Below are 15281 nucleotides of genomic sequence, written 5' to 3'. Positions count from 1 at the left end.
ACATTTTTTTGGTTGACGTGATTGAATAATTTTGGTAAACCAACTCCACACGATGGCCTCACATGTCTAGAGTAAATCAAACAACAAATCTTTCCATACATGTGTCCCTGAAGAGAGGTTTTAATGTCTAGTCCTACTGTTTCCTGACCATTTGGGCTGAGGCTCAGTGTAACATAACTCCCAGCCTGTGTGGCCTGGGAATTCCTCTGGGAGCAGCTAGTCCAATCTAGCCTTGGCCTGGTTCAATCAGTGTTCCACACTTAAGCGGGGCAAAACAAACGCAACCGGATGACTTTCCTAGTAGCAAATGCGCAGGCCAGACCGCTCATTTTTGTATCAATTTTTCAACAACTCTCCTCACCTTTTTCTACTCTGTGTCTCCTATACCCAATGGTCCTAATTAAGCTGGTCTGATTGGAGAAGGGAGTTGGCTTGGAAAGAGTGACACTCTAAACAGAGTGTAAGGGCAATTAGAGGTCAGAAAAGAGAGTCCGGTATGGCTTTTACTTGGAGCAATGGAAATCATTTCAAAGACATGCCAAGTTTCTTCAGGAAACCACTGAAAAACATGTTTCCTAGACAGGCAGGTATGGGTCCCTAAACGTGAATGCCTGAAAGAATTTTCCAGGAAAACAGAGAAGAAAGTTTACCTCACTTGCACGCAAATACCAGCATAACAGAATCTCCTAGGTGTACTGAACATCAAGCAGGAGATTATGTGGTTTTATGTGGCTACTTTTGGAGAATACAGCGGCCTTCATAAATGCATGCAAATTTTTGTTTCTGTGGTAATGTCATTGTGGCTTTTAGATGATGAGTAAAGCTGGCAAGGAGAATACATCTCTGGAATTCTGGATTTGCTGTAATAAGGTTTGTGCCAGACCTCCAATAGCAGGATTGTTTGTTTCTTGGTACACTGAAACTCAACACAGTAGACTGAGACATTTTTGTGGACAGTGCAGGGGGTCTTTATGGGTACGCCAGAAAAAGAGACAAAAATGAACGAGATTCCGATGTTTGTCAGGATTTCTTCTTGCCACTGTCATGTGGGGACAAGCAAAAGGGAGGAAAAACGAGTAGACCTAGTGTGTGGGATTGTTTGGGTCTTTCTGATAGCATGAATCAAGGAAACCGGGCTGTTTTCAATCATAGTTAAGCTGGAAGCATTGTCTGTTTGGCACAATCCGGTTGTTTAAAATGACCGCAAAATAGCTAAATAATGACATCTAATTAACAACATGAGAGGGGGAAAGCAGGTGGGTTTGCCGTTGCTTCCATCTCTCAATTCCCATCACATCCCTTCCAGCTTAGTCATCATTAGAGGCTCATTCATCAAGTGGCAGGCAAACTACTTCATTTAGACATCAGCCAATGGCAAAACGCTTGCCGTTGCAATGTTGAAACCTCCCTGCGGGCGTTTAAAAGATGGGACCGTGAAACGAAGGATACCAGCAAGAGAGAGAAGAGACAGAAAGAGGACAAGAGAATTCTCTGTCTAAAAAATAGATATAATCTCCCCAAGTGGTTGCTTATTTTGCTTTGATTATGGTATGTCTGGAGAGACTTGCAGAGAGCTGCACTACAAACAGTTTGACATTCCTCCTTAATTATGGAATTCTGGATGAACAATGTACCGCGTATGCAGGGGGAACAATGGTTGTGAGGTCCTGCATTTATTTTTGCAGCGTTTGCGCCTGTTACCACTTACGTGTAGTGTTTTCAAAAATCTGGCTAACACAGGACACAGGCAGCTCTGTGGTCCTGCAACAGTCTCCCCTCTGAAAATACCATTGATAATAATCCCCCCTCTCCCTCCCTTCACATTGGCTGAGGGAAATATTTTGCATTGTTTTCACAGCCCATGGTTTTGACACTTCTTATGGTTTTGGTGGTATTTGATGTTATCTGACAGCATTTATTTTAAGGCGGAACATTCTTATGTCTGAAGCAAGGGACATTTGAAATTGTGGCTGTAATTTATACACTGTGAATATACATTACATGTGCAGAAAGGCAGAAAACAAATGGTACTCTGAAGAAGTTGTTTGAGCTGCTGATGGTTGTGCAGTGGTGCCCCCAGAAATTTTTCACTGGGGTGGCTCGATGGAGCCACTAAAAAATCTTGGGGTGGCACAAAACCAAAAGCCATTGCTGAATTTCAGGAATTCGATTATGCTGTCAAAGTATAGGCTAGTAAAAAATCATGTCAATGTCAGAGTTTAGGAATGGTACTGATATATTTTGCTTTCTCATTTTACAGTTAATATGACTAATTATCTGATGTGCATAGACCAATACTGGTACCATTAACATTTTGAATTCCACAACAATCCTGTTTTAATATGTGATGTATCTGTTTATACATGTGTTAGGTATTTCATTGTTCTTCAAATAGGCTGGTTGTCCTTTTCTTTAAAGGGATAGTGCACCCAAAAATGAAAATTCAGCCATCTCACCCATATGCCGAGGGAGGCTCAGGTGAAGTTTTAGAGTCCTTACATCACTTGCAGAGATCCCAGGGGAGAGTGGGCAGCAACACAACTCCACCTAATGGAGGCTTACGGCGCCCCAGATTCAAACATCCAAAAACACATAACTGAAACCACAAAATATCTCCATACTGCTCGTCCGTAGTGATTCAAGTGTCCTGAAGCCCCGACATAAAAAGTTGTTTGGAAAAACGTCATTTGAACTCTGTTTTTAGCCTCACTGTAGCCTGTAGATATTTTGTGGTTTCAATTATGTGTTTTTGGACGTTTGAATCTGGGGCGCCGTAAGCCTCCATTAGGTGGAACTGTGTTGCTACCCACTCTCCCCTTGGATCTCCGCAAGGGCTGTGAGGACTCTAAAACTTCACCTGAGCCTAACTCGGCATATGGGTGAGTAGATAATGGCTTAATTTTCATTTTTGGGTGCACTATCCCTTTAAGAATACAATTTTTGGGGAGACTTTTGGGTACACGTAGAACCCATTTTCATTACAATATCTGGAGGTGAGAGTTTGAGAGACCCCTTTAAAATGGCCATGCCAATATCCTTGCCAAATTTAGCCTAACTGTGGAGCAGTATTTAGTCCCCTTTCTAACAAGCTATGCTGACATGGTTGGCGCCAATGGATGTCTTTTGCTGTCTAGTTTCACAAGATACCACTAGCCTGCTAGCTGTAAAATGAGTGCCCCACAGCCTTTTAAAGGGATACTTCACCAATTTTTAACCGGTTTTTTATCATAGCAGCATGGGTACTATATGGAAATGAACTGTGGGGAACTTCCCTTCATCTTACCAGCAGCCAGATCTCCCTGCTACTCTCTCAGCCCACAGATCGTGCTTTCTCATTTTTTGTATGCCCGCGACCATGTACACAAAGAGTATAGAAGCGGATATAGAGAGAGAATCCCCACCCCAAGACCACACTCGGATCAGGCTGTAAACTAGGTAGTACTATATAAACCAAGATTCTAAAATATAAACCTAGGTTCTATCATTGCATTGCATATTTCTTGCCTAAAATGTCTTCATAACCATATTTAAGTGCACTGTTTGGCTGTATTAAGAGAGTCTGTAGACAGGAAGTGGGTGCCATACTATTTCCTGTACTGTAAAAACAGAGGCTGAAATAGGAACTTAGTTTCTGTCACTGTGTTGCTTATTGTTTGCCTCAAATGTTTTTGGAAACAAATTTAGCTTACTGTTTAACTGTAATTCTAGATAGACCAGCAGGCCGCCATACTGTTTCCTGCACAAAAGCCAGCCAAGCTTGCAGTACATCCCCCACCAACAGGAGCGTTTATTGGTCTGATGTGATGTGATGCAATGCATTCTGGGAGTTGTATGTTTTCTACTTCTTGAGCAAAAACAAATGTCACAGCCCTTTCTGTTTTCTCTGATCTTGTAGCACATATATCAAAACTGTTTGCAATGGTATACTGCTTAGACAGCCCAGTTCTATAAAAATAACAATCTCTCCAGCAGTGAAATACTTCTATAAAGACAGCAATATCAGTCTCCAGTCATTTTCGCCACAAGGGGCCAGTTAAAGGGCCAGCAATTGTATCAGAGTGGCCCTGGTCCCCCCATGGGGGTGCCACTGTGTGTTTTTGACTGTGAATGAAAGATCAATGTAATATGTAAGCAACTTGACAGAAGATCAATCCCATAATATCAAAACTCATCAGATTTGGAAGGTTTTGCGAGCACCCGAAATTAAAATGTTTTTTGGAAACACCTCCCGAACTAAAGTAAGATTGATACACAAACTTTGCAAGATGGATATTAGGACCATTTTGGCCTCAATATGTTTTTGGGAAATGAAGTTCAGGCCTGGCTTTATCAGAGGCTAACAGGTCATCTGTTTTCCCCTGGCCTCTGTCTCTCTCCCCCTCCTGAGTCAATACCTCTCACTGTGGCAGGTTAATGGATGGACCACCCTTCCTCTTTCCTTCACTCCCTCTCCCTGCTGTATTCTAGCTCAGAGTGGGGAGCTAATCTCCATGGCCCTTGACTTGGGTGTTTTACAGTTGGTCGTCTAAACCTTAAGCCCCCGTCCCATAAAACATAATGGAGTGCTTGGGCGTAAATACCAGGAGTTTGCACTTCCCCTTTAAAGCCATAGCATACTTATAAGAGCACCTGTTGCCGAGTTTCACCTGTGCTTGCATGGGGCCTGAGAGACGTCTTTCTGCTCAACTAGGGGACTGAGGGGAAATTGGAGAAAGGGGAGGCTTTACTTGGGCCGCTGGGCAGACAGGGGAGTTGCATCTGACTATGATGGAATAATATGTAGCCAGATACTGTAGGTGGTCTTTCGAAAATATGACACACTGGGGAATTCAGTTGATAATGCCTTGGTGGGGTCATTGTGGTTCAAGGACGGCACCAAGGGTGTATATCCTCTTACTTGATTAAGAGCTTCTATTCTTCTCAGATAGGAACTGTGAGAACTTGGGAGCATTTGGACCTTCCCATCATCTGTTCCATATGTCTCCAAATCCTGCTTTTTGACAGCAGGATCTCTGGAATCTGAGCACAGACACAGTTCCTATGCATGTGTCTTCCTTGGAAGGGGAAAAAAATAATCAGTGGAGTAAGTTGGAAGGTTAAAGAGGAGAGTGCAAGTATAGTAATAAAGGCAGAGATGAATGATGGGTTTAGGGGCTGTGGTGTTGACCGACTCGATGACAGGGGAGCTGAGGGCCCCCTCCAATTTTAAAAGTGTTCTTGGCCGTGAGAGCGTCATTGCCATGCCAGCTCACCCTTGCTTTCACACTATGCTGCCCCAGACATATGTATACAAGGCAAATTTATGGGCTTATATGAATTATATATGGGTGTAAATGGATGAGGTCATAATCCCCTATTTAATATGTATCAGATATAAAAGCATTAACACGGCAGTTTGAGCTGCCTTGTGCACCCCTGGATCTCCTTACAACAGATGCCCTGCAGTGATGCTTGAATTTAGCAACGCTCCATTTTCTGCACTCACCTTACCTTTCTCTCCCTCCCTCAATTTTTCTCTCTCTCTCATTCTCTTCCTTTGTAAGTCTTTAAAAGTTTTTTTCCCAGGACATGTCTGAAAAGTGGTGTGGTTAAATGCATGGAAAATCCTGTCTTTCCCAAGTGGCTCATCTCGGCTGAAAAAATGTATGATGGGAGGCAAGAGAGGGGAACAGGGGCTATGGGATGGGGAAATAGTTGAGGGGTGTGTGTGTGTGTGTGTGTGTGAAAGAGAGAAAACACCGGGGGCGGGGAAGGCGAGGAGGTTTGAGTAAGATGTAGATGGACAGATAGAAAGAGGGTGTTTGAAAGGCCCAAACTGCTCTGACGACAAACACACTCATGATGAAATCATCGGGACTTCCTACAGTGGCAGCCGAGCTAAGCTTCAACCAAATCTTTACCAGCACTAAACATGCGCACATGTATGCAAATGCACACATAAAGTGCCTTTTTTTTTTTCCAATCGATTATTCTCAGACTGTGTGTTTTTGCCCTGAAAGTCCCCTTGTTCATCAATCCAGCACGTGATGCACATTGTGTTTTTGTAACAGGGCCAGGAGTGTCAGAATAATCGATCTCAGATTAGTACATTTCTGACCCTACAGTAGAACTGCTGCTCTTATTCATCGCTGACTCGATCATTTCCGCATCGAACCCCTTGACCCCCCCCCCCACCCCCCCACCCCCCCCATGGATGTCCAAAAACTCTGGACAAATATTTTCTAAGGAAATAATGAAATTCCTGAAATTATTAGGAAGAGGGACCTTATATCATCTGTTCTCTCTCACCCTCTCTCCTTAGACCTGGCCCCAGTCAGTGCCCCCACTTGCTCTCGCGTAGGCTTGAAGAAAGCATTTGCTACACTGAATCCTTTATTCAAAACGTCTGTTTTGAGGGAGCGCTGCATCTTCACTAAGCAGCTCCCTGTCCAACTTGTGATTTGAGGCAGAGAGACTCCTCCAAAAAAGGTTGTAGAGATGTTATAAAACATTTCATGTAGCTGCATATGAAATGTACATCGGTGGTAACCTTAGCTGGCTTGTCGCACAGCGGGGAATTAGCTCACTGGTGTAAATTTTTCCAGAACATCGCCAAACACCAGTGTAACTTTTAAATTGCTTCCTTTAAGCTACATTGAACATACGCAATGAGACAGCTTGGTTTTTCACTCATATTTTAATATTTTATGCAGACGTTTGCTTTTGAAACATAGACCTATTAGCCAAAGAACAAAAAAAAAAAAGAAAACATTGGCGCAGCTGGCTGCCTTTTTAAGGCTTATTTAATGAATTTTAAAAAATGCTGAGTACAAACAGATTCTGCAGGTCTTATAATGTAGTTCAGGATTTGAGTAGACGCCAAATAAAATGGTCTAATGATCTAATAAAATAACAGAGGCAGCGACTGAAATTTCTCTTATATATTGAATGAAAACTGGCCAGGCTTAACACTGAGCCTAATGTGGTACCACTCACACAGTTGCATGTCTTTTGGCAACCAGATGCTCCACTATATTTAGCTGAAATCCCAAGATGTCAAATTAGATCTCTTCCACTTTGAGCTGCTTTTTTGTGGTTATTGCTTTTGTTATCACAGAGCCATTAATCATAGGCTAAGTTGTGTTGCATGTCAGTAGGTCTCGCTGAATGCAGTTTTTTTGGAGAATAGTTTAAGAAGTACTTCACTGCTGGAAAGATGGTCTTTTCATAAAACTAGGCTGCTAAATACTTTTGAAATTGGTGCTACATGACCTGAGAAAATGAAGGGAAAAGGGCTGTGGCATTTGCTTTTGCTCAAGAGGTAGAAAACCTACAGCTACCAGAATGCACTGCTGCATCAGACCAATAAACGCTCCTGCTGGTGGGTGAGGTAATGCAAGCTTGGTTGTTAATCCACTGGTAACAATATGGCGGCTGACAGGTAATGAACGATGTGATTTACAATTAAAGCTAAAATATGTTTCTGAAAACATTTCAGTGGAGAAACAGGAACGTAGTGACAGAATCTAAGTTCCTATCTGATCAACATTGCTCAGTTTTACCATTTGATCTCAGTATTTTCAGCCTCCAGGAAACAGGAAGCCGCTTCTCGTTCACAAATTCTCATATTACAGCCAAACAGTGCACTAAAATATGTCTCTGAAGACATTTTAGCTGAGAAATAGGCAATACAGTGACAGAATATTGGTTTATATTTGATCAGTGCTGCATAGTTTACAGTTTGATCCAAGTTTAGTTTAAGTTTGAAAGAGGGAGAGATCTCTCCATCTGGTTCTTAACTCTTTGTGTCTGTGGTGGCGGGCACGAAAATGCAGAAGTACAATCTGTATTTCGAGCAACAGCCCTAGAGCCAGCAAAAATCTGCTGGATGACGCAAAATCCATCTGATTTTAGCTGGGAGATGAACGGGAAGATCTGGGTGCTGGTATGATGGAGGGAAGTTTACCATGGTTCATTTGCGCATACATACAAAGCTGGTTGAAAATCAGCAAAGAATCCCTTTAAATGACAGAACAATGTGTAGACTATACTGTCAGTGAGTCAGTGCTGTCAGCTTGTACACAAAAGAAATCAAATCAAGTGTCTTTCAGTGGAACTGTACACCCACATTATGACTTTACAGCATTTCAATACATAGTGTAAATATACTTTTATTTTGAGTCAGCTGTTGAGTGGAAGAGCAAATATAAATAGCACACTCCAGGATTCTGCACTTCACAAAGGTATGAGTCTTTGAAATTTTTGCTTTTATCCTTATATTTACCTGAGTTCACCTAAGTGGGACAAATGTGATGTGCTCTTTAAAAAAAAAAGCATGATATTTACTCTTACAAAATGATAGCACCAAATAAAATTGCATGTACTGTATGTTGAAAGTATAATGGAAAAGGATTATTGTACTATTGACATGGCGTCTATTTAAGATTAATTTCCAAATGTACCATAAGGTATCTAGATGTTAAGTTCATATGGTATAAGTGCAAATTAACATTGCAAAATAACTGAAGCAACTCAAATATGACCATTGTCACTGATGGCACACAAAGTGCCATTCCTATTCTTTATCTCATTTTTATATTGCCATAACTTATGAACTATTAAAGACATGGGGTACCATTCACAAAAGCGTGCCAACAGTGTGAAGTTTAGAGATTACAGTGTGTTATTTTACAAGTTAGTACACATTAAAGCAAAGAAAAGGAACAGTGAAATCACTCTGTGTACTCTTCTGCTGTGAGGAAACTGTATGGGGTCAGGTGCAGTAAAGTTCTGTTTTATTGCACTTAATGATCTAAGCACATACAAAATTAGAGTACAAAACATGAGGCGGGCAAGTGGGTCACACAAACTAGGTCAAAACATTTGAAGAGGATCTAATTTGTGATAGTAGGACCAGTGTCATGTTTTGTTTCTGATTAAGCCCTGTTTTCATATCCATTGCGTTTCTATTTCCAAAGCCTTTTAAAGCCAAAAGAAAAAGAATGAACTATCACTTCAGCATATGCAACAGATTATTGACTCTTCAAAGAGATGACTGAGCTTGTTGATGCTGTTTGCCAGGACCACCAGCCAGGCTCATAGAGAAACACTTGTTTGATGTGTTCATAAAATGAATGACAGTTTCACTGCTGGAAAGATATCTTGTTGTGTTGAATGATTGCAGTCATTAGTGCTGCCGTTAGTATCCCCAGGGCCGAAAAAACATTGTGTCATTGATAGACAACAATTAAGTGAAGCGTCAGGCGTACTTGAATGAGTCAGACTGATCTGAGATGCTTTCAGAAAAACAATGTTTAAACACCTTTTGTTCCGTAGATGCAACCCAAATAAAGAAACAAACAGAAATGGTGTTGCTGCTGGGACAAAGTAGCTCTGTTGCATGGCCACGCTAGCACCTCCTCATATATAATACAATATTGTGCATATTTAGGGTCGGTTTGAAGATTTGAATATGTGATATCAAACGCATATAAGACAGCCAAGCAGTAGTCATTCTCTGTTAATGTCACACTGGAGTCCATTCGAATAAAAAAAATGTGTCATTTTACTGCAGTGCAGCCAGTAAGACCATGAAAAAAAACATTAAGCGAAAATGTCCAAAAATCTCATATTATTTTTAGTCCCACTGGTAAAATGGATTTTTTCCCACCAGCTCCTTTTTGGTCCTTGCCATGACATCATCTTACTGTAAGTCGAAACAAAGTGCACTCAAGAGGATTGTCACAGACACACAAACTATTGTAAAAACAAAAGTATTGTATTGGTTACTGCATGATTCACTGTCTTACAACATAAAACATCTGACATCATCATGCACGCAAAAACATCGCAGCTTGGAATTTGGTATCTCCACAAATGAGAACTCCAAAAGCATTATACGCCCATAGTTGCATATTTGGGGTAATTGTACTGTTTATTTGCCTCTCGCACTTCCCAGACAACATCAACAACATGATGTGTAATCCCTCTTTTTATTACACAAGTGTAAGTGAGGACGGACTGCAATGAAATTGAATGGAAAGAGAAGAAATGATTTGATTGGTCAAAATTAATACCAGCCGGATCACAGTTATTTATCCTTATCTGACACCATTCATAACCGCACTGCAGGTGCACAATCACTGTGCCAGGATTTCTCAACAAAATTACCCAAAATCTGTTGGCCATGTCCAAGTGAAAATGTTCTTCTCAGGCAGAGCAAAGAGAGGAGTTATATTATTTATTTGGGGGATATTGTTTAAGAAATGCCAACTGGTTTCAACCTCACGGGGTCAATTATTCCCATTCAACCCTCATTCTATTGGTTTAAGGGCCATTGCTGTTGCCAAAAGACTTTAAAGAAAGTCAACAGGGACCTCATTCTGAGCTGTCATCCTGAAAGATAGCACTACGTAAGCTCTTTTTGGCCAGGAACACTGTTGTTATTTGTACAAGTTTGCCTTGGTGAAATCTGCCTTCACTTGGAAGAGACTCCCCCTCATTGTAGGGCCATTAACTTAATTTGAAATACTCTTTTTTTTCTTTTTTTCTTTTTTAACTTGTTTTTCATTTTCCAGAGCCTATTTGGATGTGAAAGAGCTGAAAGAGATTCTGCATTTGGATGGCTCAACTCACCTGAATGTCTTCTTTGCCAATTCTTCTGATGAAGATCTGGCTGGGGTTGCCACTTGGCCGTGGGACAAAGAGGCCCTCACACATTTGGGTAGAGGACAAACAACAACACATACATGCATGCATGCACACTCACGTGCACACACATCCCCTCTTTGGCAGCCCAGATTGTTGATTTGAGTAATTACAGTTCAAGCCCCAAGCAGTTTCTCTCTTCATCACAGCTCTAACAGGGAAGAAGGTGATAATGAAGTTGAAGAGGCCCATTAATTATGCATTGTCTGAATTTTACTCCACTTCCACAATTACTTTACACTACACTAGGAGGAGGCTGTTGTGTGTGCACACTCACTTGAGTGTCTGTAGTGTTTACTTCATGTGTTTGTATTTTTTCAGGTGGGATTGTGCTGAACCCCTCCTTCTACGGAACATTTGGCCACACTGACACGATGGTCCATGAAATCGGACACAGTCTCGGGCTTTACCATGTGTTTCGAGGTATATCAGAGATCGAGTCGTGCAATGACGCGTGTTTGGAGACTGAGCCCTCAATGGAGACTGGAGATCTGTGTGCCGACACCAACCCCACTCCCAAATACAAAGGCTGCCACGATCCTGAACCCGGCAATGAAACCTGTGGCTGTCGGCATTTCACACACACACCGTTTAACAACTACATGAGTTATGCAGGTGAGACGGAGCCTCCGCATGTGTTTTTTATCCAGGGCAAAACGCTACAGTTATACCTCTCACATGAAACTGACACACAGAGATCACCGTAGAGGAATTTGTTGAGTCTGTGTGCACACTGAGAAAGGTGTGGAATTTAGCGGGGACGTTTCATGGGAAAAACACAGCAGGGGCACATCCTTTCATGTCACTCGGGCAAAAGTTGAAACGTTTTTTTGTTGTCATAGTTAAATGGTAAAACACAAACAGGTGGTTGAATTTCTTCATGGAATTGATTTACATCCTTCTCCTGTCACTGTTCAATCCAAAATCTGCACCCCTCACACTGACCACCTACCTCCGTTACCTGCAGACGATGCCTGCACGGACTCCTTCACCCTGAACCAGGTGGCTAGGATGCACTGCTACCTGGATCTCATCTACCAGACCTGGCAACCTGCCTCCAAACCTCCGCCAGTGCCAATGCCACCCCAAGTGGTCGAGCAGCATCATAATTCCATCACCCTGGAATGGTTTCCTCCAATTTCTGGACACTTTTACGACAGGTGAAATGAGCTACATAGGTTGCCAAGCAGATGTGGGTGTGTATGGTAATAAAGGTGATAGAAGTTGATTTCGCTATAAATTATTGTTTGACTTGATATGGCAAATAGTATAATTAAATGTTTAATTATTTTTTTAAAGACTAAAACACCCATAGGTGAGCCAAATAATTAGAAGCACCATCTTAAAACTTTGTTAAACTCTGATCATTTGACCTTATTGTCAACACCGTATCTTTATATACTGTATAAATGATGTGTTTTTGGCCTGTATCTAAGTTGGCTGCTGTGTCTGTCTGTTGGTTTCCTAGAGAAGTGGGATCAGTGTGTGATAAATGCACTGAGGGGAGAGTTCTACTGCAGTATGCCTCCAACTCCTCGTCCCCACGACCGTGTGCCCCATCTGGACACTGGTCCCCACGAGAGGCTGAAGGTACAGTACGATACTATTGACTATACTTAGTGGTTGGTAGGTTTCATGGGAGTGAACACTGTCATTGCATGGTTGTTGTTGATGCACTAATTGGACAGGTGTGGCTCAAGTGTAGTATGCTTATCATAATTAAAACAAACATGTTTTCTTCCTCATCCTTCACTCTGCACTGAACCTACTATTTCCTTGATTATAATGAGCTGTTGTTGTAAGCTAATTTAAAAGCAAAGCCGCATTCACCTTTATCCCACAGCTTACAGTATGACAACATGATTTGAGGTTTGCCTTTTGTTTATTTTGTGAGTCAATATACGGACATGCAAAATATTTGGTGACTGACTCAACCTCAAAACATGCAAATGACTCACTGGATTCTTGACACTTGGGCCGTGGGACAACATGGAAGGATCAAGGAGGTCGCTCCCCAATGGATGGTGCTGTATGGTACCACAATTCCCATATGAGGGCTCAGGCCCAAAACTAAGTTTAAAGATCAGCTGTAATTCCCCTTTTTTAAAATTTGAGTTAGGGACCAAGGTAGTTAAGTTATAAAAATAGTTCTCCCTTCTGTGCAACTCTGATCACTCTGGTGCTAGTAGTGGCAGCATCAGTAATACTGGATATTATGCATGTGATTATGTGCAGCTGTGTGTGCATTATGTTGTTCTCCCATATTATACACTGTCTAATAAACTTGTTAATAAATGTATTGGAAAAACCCCAAGTAGTTACATTAGACACCATGCTTTGCAAGGTTGTATTCTTCAAATCAATCAGGTGTAGCAGCATTTAGGTAGCCTGGAAATCCAGACTCAAATCTATAAAGATTTTGAGTCTGGCCCTCAGCGATACACCCTTCCTACCCAAGGGGCAGCACTAACTGAGGCATATTAAATGCCGCCGCATGCAATTGGATAGCACAATAGCCAATCGGAGCAAAAAACAAGGCGACATATTCATTGCACTAAGCCCCATGTGTTTGCTGACCAGTGGGGCTAACTGATATATTATGCTTTTGCCGTATCCCGTCGGCAAAACAGCAAAAATGTCCTTCCTGGAAACGAAGGCTTCTAGGGCGGTCTTCTGTTCCTCTCTCAAGGAAAAAGATAAGTGTAGTTGGCTTAGCGTTTCTTCCAAAGCTAAACTGAATGGACGCGGCCCTTTGGCAGCTGCCATCTTGGCTGTTTACTTTTAGACTCTTACAGTGCAGCGCTGTCCTCATCATGTTATGCCCGCCCAGAGCCCGCCTCTGTCAGATAGACTGATCTGATTGGTCTGAGTGGCGATTCAGCGGGCTCTGCTCGTCAGGGCCAGATCCCCGTGTAGTGCAAATTTGAATTTGCTAGGGGCGGGGCATCTGGATTTCCAGGTTAGCGTTTAGGACATTTTTTTCTGAAACCTGTTGCTTTAAGAGTGTGTTGCATTATGGGTTGTTTGTTGCATTAATATTGTTAGGCTAGCCAATTAACAGTTGCTTCTTAAAGTCAAGAATGCTTCCTTGGTAGGACGAATGCTTCCAAGTTGTATCCCACAGAGGCTGGGCAAAACTCCCTCCTAGCATTCGGTCAACGAACGTTAGAACAGTCTAGCAAATGCCCAGGTGTGCGTCATTGAAGAGGCGCCACCTTCAATTCTGGCAAACCCTGCACAAAGAACTGTGGGTATTTCATGCCCACTGAGCGTACACACATGCATCCTTGAAAATTCTCTGAAGGAAGGAATCCATCCTTGGTAGAATTCGAAGGATCCTTGACAGTGGAACAGTCCTTTGGCTGGATTTGATGACGTAGTCTTTCAGCCAGTCAGCCATTTCCCTTGACTCTGAGAAAGCACCACCTGTCTGTCTACAATGTGTGCAGTACAGGCACCCAGGAAGTGTGCTGGACTTTTAAGTCTATTTCACATTGTGACTACAACCATAGCAAAATGACCCATTTCACTATCAGTAGTTCATTCATTTGGTCTGATAATATTTCGGACTTACACTGGTCCTTGGAACCATCCTTCTTATCTTCCTGGTGCTTCCACTGTGATTAGTACCAGTGATGGCATAACAAAAACATAATAAAAAAAGTAACATTTATCCTAAGCTAGTCAAATGTGAGCTCAACTTAAAAAAATCTACATAACCATAAGCATGCACACAAATACCATCTGGCACAAGTGAAATGCACATACATTATCTAATTCTGTGTACACACACACACACACACACACACACACACACACACACACACACACACACACATCTGTCCATCTGTTGTACTAACCTGTACATATTGTGCCAATACCCAAGAATAAATGCGATGTGTAATGTGGGTAATGGTGTTGTCTGCTCATTGCCATGTTGTTGCTTCTTACCATCTATTTCTATATTTGTGATGGGCTCAGTGGTAATGGTTGCTAGATAAAATCAGGACACTAACAGCACACAGACAGACAAAATACAGCAGCACAGCACGACAGCAGTATTGTGTAAAACATGGTTAAGACAGCCCCTGCTTGGATTTTGATGTGCATCTTTTGGTGCTGTACGGTACCGGTACAAATGAAATTATCAGCAGATTTGATAAAAGAGTTGGCTGACTGTGACCATAAGTATTTTCCCCATACATCACTGTAAAGGGAAAGTTATAGCCACACATGAAAATGTCCTAAATTTTAAACGCATTATTTGAATCAATAAATGTTTACCATCAGAGTTCTTTGCAGTTTTCAGTCTAATCCTGTTCAGGGTGACCCTGACTATGATCATGTAAAATCTAAGTAACACACACATTGAAAACAAGAGGAAAAACATTGCGGCAGTTGATATTGTTTTGGTCAGATCTGGCTGCGGACAGACACAATGACAAATACGACCAAATGATGCAGTAAAAAATGTTTTGTCACTTTGTCTGAATGAATTTCTGTGTGTGTGTGTGTGTGTGTGTGTGTGTGTGTGTGTGTGTGTGTGTGTAGATTCTCTAGAGTCTATAGATTCTAAAGTCACTGAACCTTGCCTT

At 41.8% G+C, this 15281-nt stretch overlaps 1 protein-coding gene across 2 annotated transcripts in view; it reads left to right on the top strand.

The window, feature by feature from the left end:
* pappaa (pregnancy-associated plasma protein A, pappalysin 1a) overlaps nt 1-15281 on the top strand; it is a 117349-nt gene that overhangs the window by 8733 nt on the left and 93335 nt on the right. For both annotated transcript variants that reach the window (XM_049604391.1, XM_049604389.1), the window contains exons 3-6: nt 10557-10702; nt 11008-11301; nt 11654-11846; nt 12155-12276. In XM_049604391.1, coding sequence (XP_049460348.1) covers nt 10557-10702; nt 11008-11301; nt 11654-11846; nt 12155-12276 — 755 coding nt within the window. The remainder of the gene's footprint in view (nt 1-10556; nt 10703-11007; nt 11302-11653; nt 11847-12154; nt 12277-15281) is intronic.

The sequence above is a fragment of the Epinephelus fuscoguttatus genome, linkage group LG18, assembly GCF_011397635.1.
Source record: "Epinephelus fuscoguttatus linkage group LG18, E.fuscoguttatus.final_Chr_v1".
Lineage (NCBI taxonomy): Eukaryota > Metazoa > Chordata > Actinopteri > Perciformes > Serranidae > Epinephelus > Epinephelus fuscoguttatus.
The sequence above is the reverse complement of the archived record's forward strand: the minus strand, read 5'-3'. Positions and strand labels throughout refer to the sequence as shown.